Source organism: Dermacentor variabilis, unplaced genomic scaffold (genome assembly GCF_050947875.1).
Source record: "Dermacentor variabilis isolate Ectoservices unplaced genomic scaffold, ASM5094787v1 scaffold_16, whole genome shotgun sequence".
Classification (NCBI taxonomy): Eukaryota; Metazoa; Arthropoda; class Arachnida; order Ixodida; family Ixodidae; genus Dermacentor; species Dermacentor variabilis.
Genome location: NW_027460324.1, coordinates 7,836,776 through 7,845,941, shown reverse-complemented (window position 1 = coordinate 7,845,941; position 9,166 = coordinate 7,836,776). Strand labels below are relative to the sequence as shown.

General features: G+C 45.1%; 1 protein-coding gene across 3 annotated transcripts in view; it reads left to right on the top strand.

Moving 5' to 3' along the window:
• The first annotated feature begins 334 nt into the window (after nt 1-334).
• The window catches only part of LOC142568069 (uncharacterized), a 368,896-nt gene continuing 360,064 nt past the window's right edge, over nt 335-9,166 (top strand). For 2 of the 3 annotated variants that reach the window (XM_075678155.1, XM_075678154.1), the window contains exon 1: nt 335-680. In XM_075678155.1, the coding sequence (XP_075534270.1) occupies nt 550-680 (131 nt within the window). In that variant the 5' untranslated portion in view covers nt 335-549. The remainder of the gene's footprint in view (nt 681-9,166) is intronic. The other variant, XM_075678153.1, reaches the window with a different exon arrangement.

Sequence of the window (9,166 nt, the reverse complement as noted above, 5' to 3'; positions counted from 1 at the left end):
TCCTGCATCTCCGAGAACGATGCCGATCCGAAGTCACAATATACCGGCATTCCCATGCATACCACAGCGCAGCAGCGCCAGATTTCCCTCTAGGTAATGTAGTGAGAAACTCTATGCGTGATGCATACCACTAATACCACTTTACAAACCACAGCCACAGCGTAGCAGCACCAGATTTCCCTCCAGATAATATAGTGAGAAACTCTGTGGTTGCACGCACACACACGCTTCTCCCCAGTTTGCTCTGTGGGCGCCGCCAGAGTTGGTTAAAACTCAATGGGCCCAGGCAACCGTCGCGCGTGCGCAGAGCATTTTATATACCACGTGACCTGGCCATAGGTGTTCTGTGACCTGGCTGTCAAATCAACTGGCGCCAACGAATTTGAATCGCTGTGCACGCGCGTTGTCCAAGCTTCTGCGTGTTCGCGGGTTACTTTTCTAACAGTTACCTTTCGCCCACTTGTATCCGACGGCGTTTGTGCGCTGTTAGCTTGCTGGCAGCGTTGCAGAGAGGCGGTGCCGAGCGTGCCAGAGTGAACTGGCGGTGCAATGGAGGGTGACGGCGGCGACTGGGAGCTGTCCAAGGAGAACATCCAGCCATTGAGGCATGGCCGCGCCATGTCGTCGCTGCAGGCAGCACTGGCTCCACAATGCCAAGAAAACCTCAGGCAGATACGACGGTGAGCACCGTCCAATGCAGGCCTTGCGTTGCGAGGGGCGGTGCGTTGCCACCGTGCCCTCAGCACGCCTGCGAGGCAACTTGCGCGAATGAGGCATTTTACATTGGTCTGGCAAGCTGGCTCCCGCGGAAAGCTTTAGTGGCGCGTTTTTGTTAGTCCAATGATTTGGTGGGTAGCTGGGGCCACTTAGGTCGTATTGCCTAACATGCAGTGAAGTACTCGCGGTTGTATGCTCAGTACCTGCATGGCTGGGACTCGTGTATGGTGTAGTGGAATGGGGCAGTGTGTCGTCTGTACAGCAAAACAATAGAACCGGGGTTGGTTGGATTGGATGGAAGGTAGGAGCGTCCCCTTTGAAACGGGGTGATGGCAGTTGCCACCATGCTCAGCTTTTTATTTTGCCTTTTATTGTTATTTACCTGTGCTGTGTGTTCTTAAAATTCTCGATTTTCTTTAAATACGCCTTCCTACCCTTTTAACCTTATGTCACCTCTCTGCTTTTGAGCCACCAATCCTCCAATCGCCTTTTGCTAATTTCCACCGCATATTTATTTACATGACTATTATTATCTCTGAACCCTAGGGCCTCAGGAAGCGTGACTGTGGCCGCATCGACATCGGGATTGATACCATCGCATTTTAGTATGAGGTGTTTTGTTGTTTCTACAGATTTACCACACGCAGTACATGTCTTCTTCGTTAAATTTCTTTTTATAGGTCCGCGTTCTAAGACATCCTGACCCAGCTTCAAATAGAAGGGCACTGCCTCTTGAGTTATCATAAAACGCTGCCTTCCTGATCTGCTGTTTCCAGTCTGGATATAGTTCAACACTATGCTTCTTTTCCATTAAATTTATCCAATTTTTACCTTCCCCGTTTTTAACATGTCGTTTAATGCTCTGTCTTTCTTCGTACTCCTGTCTGGCATACTTACTGGTTAGCTTCCTAGTTCTTTTCCGCCATTGTGAGTCAACGATCTTTCTGTATAGGTATTTAAATACCTTAGCTGCCCACTTGTTATTGTCCAATTTCCTCAGGCGTTTTTCATATAGGATTTTACTCAGCTTCCCGTGCTTTGAACGATGCCTAGCCCATATCCCCCTGTACTGCTTCGTTTGTGGTTTTCCCGTGGGCACCTAGTGCTAATCTTCCCACAGCTCTCTGATTTACTTCTAGTCTCGACTGAACATCTGCCCTTAAACACAGGACCGCATTCCCGAAAGTAAGCCCCGGCACCATTACTCCCTTCCAAATACCTCTCAGTACCTCATACCTGTTGTACTCCCACAATGCCCTATGCTTCATTATCCCGGCATCTCTACGCCCTTTTGCTATGAGAGACTGTTTGTGCTTTTCCGTGTACATCTGCCCTTTGTTTATCCATACCCCGAGATACTTGTATTCGGCCACTCGGGGTTTTTCATGGCCTTGTATTGTAAGCTCCTGATAAGCTGTATCGTTGAAAAACATCCCACTGGACTTAGCTGCACTAAACCTGAAACCTAACCTGTCTCCTTCGTCTCCACAGTAATTAACCAGAGTTTACAAATCTTCCTGGCTATCTGCTAACAGTACAATATCGTCCGCATACATTAAACCCGGTCGTAATTGTTCAACAACCTTTTCGCCTAATCTGTACGACAGATTATACCCTAGATTGCTTTGTTGTAACCTTCTTTCCATGCTCATATAAAGCATGAACAGCAGCGGTGATAGAGGACAAACTTGCCTTAATCCTTTGTGAGCCTCGACAGTTGTCGTACTCTTTAATTCCTCCCCATGTTATTTCAACATTATTTTCTCGATATATTTCCTGCACAAAATCAATTACCTCATGACCGATACCTTCATCTTTTAATATGTTCCACAGGAGTTTCCTGTTCATGTTGTCGTATGCACCGCTTATGTCCAGGAAGGCTAAATACAGAGGTATATCTTCTGCCTTACCTATTTCTATGCACTGGGTAAACACGAACAGGCTATCATCTAAGCGCCTGCCACTTCTGAACCCGTTCTGAAGTTCTCCGAGTATGCTATTACTTTCTACCCATGACTGCATTTTTAATTCACCGCCTGCATCGCCAGCCTATATATAACTGATGTTATCGTAATTGGTCGGAAGGATTTTACGTTCTTAATACCTTTCCCTTTATAAATCAAATTCATTTTACTGTTTCCAGCTACGCGGGATTTGCTTATTTGTTATGACTGCCTCCAATGGTTTTATCAGCGTTTCCTTGCATCTTGGGCCAAGTTTATTAACTTGATTGGAATTTCGTCTATCCCTGCGGACGTGCATTTTGGAACATTTGCTTCCGCCTTTTTCCAGTTAAGATTGGTCAGTTCTAAGCTGTTTTCTATTATGCTATCCTGTCTTGCTCCCTCATTTGCGGCGATTACCCTATCGTCTTTCCTAAAGGACTCGGCTATAACTGAACCATTGTGGTTCACAGCGTCATCTTCCTCTAAACAATTTCCTTCGGCATCGTGGATCTGTTCCTACTTTCTGTGATTTGCTTTACCCAGCCAGCCTATATGGTTCCAGAATTTTCTTGACCTCCCTTTATTAGTTGCATCACGAACTTCAGCCAGCCAGCGATCAGAGGACTGCTTTATTTTAGCCTGGACGAGCACCTGCGCTTTTTGTATCTTTTGTTTATAAGATCCCCATGTTTGGCCTATTTCCTTTTCAGATAACTGCGCCCTCTTTGCTTCTGTGTTCCTGAGATGCCAACCGTCGTTGTTCGATGGCCTCCCTAATTTCCTTATTCCACCAACTTCGTGACTTCCTCTTTCCTCTCCTGCAGTTTACTCCTTTTACTTCTTTTTTTTTTGTACTAATGAGTAGTTCTGATTATATTCCCACCTTTCTATGGGATGTTTCTCTATTGCGTCCTCTATGCCGGCCACTATTTGTGCTATTTGTTCATTTAATTTTGCGTACTCTTTTTGACTTCCCTGCATTTCTCTTTTGAGCAGGGCTCCCAACTGTAGAGTAACACGCTTGTGATCACTTCCGAGGCTGTAATTCCCCTCTTCTATTTCCATTATTACCATTATATACAAGCTTGCTATTCAACCCCTGCGACATAAAGCAGTAGTCAATGGTCGTTTGTCTGTTACAGGACTCCCACGTGATTTGTCCCTCACACTTAGTTTCTCTATTTACTATAACTAGGTTGTGTCGCTCACAGAAGTCTAGCATCAACCTCCCATTACAACCTGTGTACCAACCCAGATCCTCGATGTGGCCATTCATGTCACCCAGCAGACAAATATCGGCACCTTCTCCAAACTGCTTGATATCGTCATCGAGACACTTCACTAGATCCTTGTTCTATTGCTGCATTTGGCCTCTGTCTCTAAATAAACTACTCCTAGCCATGTCTTTTTACCGGTAACTGTACCTGATACCCAGACATGTTCTTTGCAAGTTAACTTTATTCTTTGCCAATTTGTTCCTTGATGTATGAGCATACCTACTTCTCCTCCCTTCCTCTCCGTTGTTGTTTTATTGCTCCCTTCCCAGACGTAGCCTTCAATAAACGGTGGGTCTTCTAGATCCCTGAGATGTGTTTCGCTTAGCGTGCATACACCTACTTCTTCGTTCTTTAACTGCTGTTGCATTTCTAACCACTTCGCTCTCTTTCTACCACCTTGCATGTTTATGTACCTGGCCCTGGTGTTAAATTTATTTTTTTTTGTAGTTTTCTTGGGACACCTGTAGGGTGCCACCAGTATGGCACAGTGATCATCTGGCGCGCCTAGTGCGCAAAATTTAAACATGTTGTGCTAAACCCTGCATTCATAAGCTGAAACGCTCTCACAACAATTGAAATTAATATAATTCACAAAAAATAAACACTACAGACTGTTAGGATACTTCAATAACGGCACCTAAGCTTGCGCATTTTTAACCACAGATCATGCAGTGTTCCTGATCGTCTGCGCAGCGTTTCGGTTGCAGAAGACAAACACTTGTCTACTCGTTCTGTTCTGTAAGCATGGATATGTTCTTAGTATTTAGAAACACAGGACGATAAGAAGCCCGGAAAGAGCACCTGCACTGTGCCTGATGGGTTGAATGGGATTCTTTTCATGGTGCATCAGCCTGAAAGGCAGTCGCCCGGTTTCACTGAAGAAAACGAACTAACAAACTCGCACCAAGACACACACACAGATACTTACAAATCCAGCACTTTCCGTGCACATAAAGAATGTGCGAACGCGGCAGGAAAAACCACAGCAAGCAATCTGTGAGCTCTGCACGTATGTGCATGACCTCCGTGACAACCATAACTGCCGATCCTGGCGGCCCAGTGTTGTACCATTAGTTTTCTTCTTGCCAGCAATGACTCAGTTTTAGCGACTGGTGGCACTGCAGTAGGATGGATGGATGTTATGAGCGTCCCCTTTGAAACGGAGCGGTGGGTTGCGCCACCAAGCTCTTGCTATTATACTGCCTAATATCCTACCTAGGTTAAACAATAAAAAAGAGAGAAAAAAAGACGCTATAAACTACCACGCCCAAATTTTCTGGTCCGCTATTGCGAAATGTGCTTTCCTACGTCTTCGTCTTTTGTCGTTTCCCTACTTTTCTTCCACCAGTCGCCTCTTACTAGTGCCTATTGCGGACATGTTTGCTTTACCACTGCTTTCGCTGTACCCAAGGGCTTCAAGGAGGCCAGTGGTGCCTAAATCGACCGCTGGGTAGACGTCTTCACATTCTAATATAACATGCTCCATAGCCTCCCTAGCTTTACTGCAGCAAGCACATGCTTCTTCTTCCGCTTTATATCTCGCTTTATAGGTGCATGTTCTAAAGCATCCCAATCTTGCTTCGAAAAGTAATGAACTTCGCTTTGAGTTATCATAAATGGTTTCTTTCCTGATTTTGTTTTTTCCTCTTAAGTAGTTACTCATGGCAGGTTTCTTTTCCATTGCCGCCTTCCATAAGATTATTTCAGCCTCTCTGAGTAGACTGGCGTGCTCTAGCACCCTTGGAGGTCATCGCAAAAATAGCCGCTGTACGACACACTGCCCTAGTGCAGTACACATAACTCGTGTTTGTCAAAGCAGCACTGCTTGAAGATGGCCAAAAGCAGTGGGTGGAGTGCATCAATCAGCATGCTCGCACTCGACTCCACCAGTGCTAACTGCAGTGCACATTTCATTTCCTGCTTTTGGTTTCCATTCGGTGATGTGCTTGGCTTTTGCTGCAGTGCTAGGGGCAATTTGTGGGGAGTCAATATTCTGTCGGCGCAGTCGCTCGACATGTTGCCGGCATTTCATAGTCTTTGGCTAACTTCTGTCACGCCAAGAGAAAAGCGACAATTTGTGCTAGTGCTAAGTGTAAACAGCATGTCATTATTTTGTATTCTTCGGCGGCGCCTCAAATAGGGCAGTGGGGATGCCAAAGCTGCAACCCGGACTCCTCTTTCTGAAAGTTTGGCCCCCCCGTCGTTCAAAAGTCAACTTGCATTCTTAGCAAACTTAAGTCGTATATAGACTTTGAGGTGCCAGCCATCCCTTTTTGTCGTTACAAAGGAACTGTTTCATAAATTCACGAAATATTCAGTATTATGGAATGACAAATATTGGCTGCAACAAGGTAAATGCGGTAACCCAATGGCACAAGAGTGCTCTGCACAACGTTGGCCTGAGGTCGCTGGCCGAACTTCGCCCATGGTCAGCTGCCAAGCGCAGCGCACATTTGAGGATTGACACTGGCCTCACTTTGGCTGACGTTATGGCCAGCGACATTGGGCCAACCTGAATGGGCAACTGTTAGCCACAGTAGGACCATGCTTGGCCCCGTGATAATTAGCAGAATTTTGTAGGCCGCTTGTTTATGTATGTTTTATATGTATTTGTTTTTATACCAGGTGTTCTTCAGCTGCACCAAAATTAATAATATTGCCTGGGGTAGGTAGCACAACTCCAACCCTTGAGCTAAATTACACAAGGCAGCCATTCCTTCTATGAGAAATCAAAATGCTTAATTCAATGATTAACCTAATTATACTCATTAACTGTTTTAATTGCTTTACAAAACATATTTCAATCTACGAATTATAGCACGCGAGTTTATAAGGCATTTATCCACTTGGAATGAATTTTTGGAACTAAACCAGTTCGAGATACTAATTTTTAAGATGTCCGATGAAATGAATTGGTGTTCCAGTTACTACTTTTGTCTTTCACAACAATGTGCTTTCAAAGCGCTTTCACAACAATGTAAGTGGATAGCAGTGCATTTTTAATAGCAAGTTTGATGGCACATATCTTGAAATTGGTGCCATTGTCAGAATTTGTTCCAAGTGGGTAGGCCTGGCAAACATGCTAGCTACTATTCCACAGGTGAAATATGCACTGTAAATTAATGAGGTGATTAGTGTAATTACGCTATTCCATTAAGCATTCAGATTTTTCATAGAATAGCCGCGTTCACTGAGGAATTTCTTGAGGATTAGAATTGTCCTGTCTGCCACTTGCAATATTCATAAGTTTGGTGCAGCCAAACGAAGGCACCCTGTATATATTTGTAAAGCAACTGCACATGCACACTATTGTAAGGTCAGCACACAAGTGCACAGTGCAGCGAATGCTTTAGAACCATTTATTGAACAAGGGTCTGTAAACTGTATGTGGCCGAAGCACTAAACCTTGTTTGCAAGTTTTTATTGCATGTGACTAGACTAAATACTGAACTGCAAAAATTGGGGAGCATACCTTATTTAGTAGTGACGTCTTCTAAGTACCACTTAAAAATAAATATCATTTGACATATGTACTGTATAAAGTCTATACACTGATAATGTCAAAAATCAGTTCTGTAAATTTCAGTCAAGTCCGTTGCACCCTGCTTGACATGCCTGCACCCTTTCAGTGCATCCTCTTTGTCTTGGGTGCCGAAGATCCAGTGTATCACAACGGAGCTCAGATCTTGCATGCAGACTTTAGAGTGGACTACTATCGAGGCAGCCTGCAAATTAAGAAGTAAAAAAAATGTATTAGAATTGTTTGTCGAACTGTCTGGCCACATTATCCCTCGTTTCAGGCGCTGAGGAGCTGAAATACATGCACAGGGTGTCTACCAACCGGGAAAACCGGGAATTCTCAGGGATTTTCAATAGTCTGGAAAAACTCAGGGAAAACTCAGGGAATTTGTGCTTCTATCAGGGAAAATTAGCTGTAATTTCATTGAAAGGGAAAGAAAGTCGTGGTAAAGCTGGCTCGAGTAGGAGGAGTGTTTAGTCAACGACCGACTTTCCGGACTCCCGATAATTCGGACGGCTTCGCGGCACCACCACGTACCCCATAGAGCCTATGTATAATAACGTATGAAATTTCGGATGCAAGAACCCTTCGCCATCCGATTTTCCGGACTTTCAGCCGTCATGGCAGGTCCAAAACGGCATTAATAAAACCACCACCACCGCCACCGTTTTGATTACCTCGTCTCTCCTCGAACGCTCTTGCACGCAGATCCGCTGGCAGCCGTAGCCACCACCGCAGCAACGCTAGGCCTAGCTGCTTCTGCGTTCGCTATTAAGCTTCTTGGCGTTCTGTGCCGCGTTTTTCACTGAAAGAATTCGTCGCTATCAGCAATGGCACCGACTCCGCCTTTGTGGTCCTCGCGATTGGCTTCGAAGCTCGGAAAGCACGACGCGTTGCATAATGCCGGTTGCCGAAAGTCAGCTTCTCCTCACTACAGCAGTATTACGCGGTGAAGCATGCGAAAATTATTGCGGTGAAGCTCAACAAGCGTGGGAAGGGCAATTGTCACGGGACACGCGTGCACCCGGTGCCTTTTGTCACAGGATGAGCACCGATGTGCCTAATAAGTGTACTGGCAGGCCCTCAGAGCTTTGTCCGATGTTCTGCGGCAGTAAAAGACATGCTGGCGTACCAACTATTTCTAGAGTGCATGCGTGGGTGTGGGGGGGGAGGGCAAACTGCAGACGGTCTGACCTTTCGTCATCTCTCTCTCTGTGCATATATATATATATATATATATATATATATATATATATATAAAGGAGAAGAAAGGGGGTTAACCGAGGGGCCCGATATTATTAGTCATATCATAAGAAGCCAACAAACACTGACACTAAGGACAACATAGGGGAAATTACTTGTGCTTAATAAATGAAATAAAGAAACGATAAGTTAATGGAAATTAAAGTGGATGAAAAAACAACTTGCCGCAGGTGGGAACCGAACCTACAACCTTCGCATTTCGCGTGCGAAGCTCTACCAGTTGAGCTACCGCGGCTCCGTTTTCCCATCCACTTTCTTGGGTATTCATGTGTCCTAGTAGAACCATGGGAGTGTTAGCCATCGCCACCATTGACAAACCTTGGCGGCGGACGTGCAACGTCCTTTTTGCCGCAGGCGTCACGAGAACGTGATCTTTTTTGAGTGAAGGCAACTGGTCAATAAACCCACATATGCTACCTGAAGGCATCGATGTTGCCGAATTC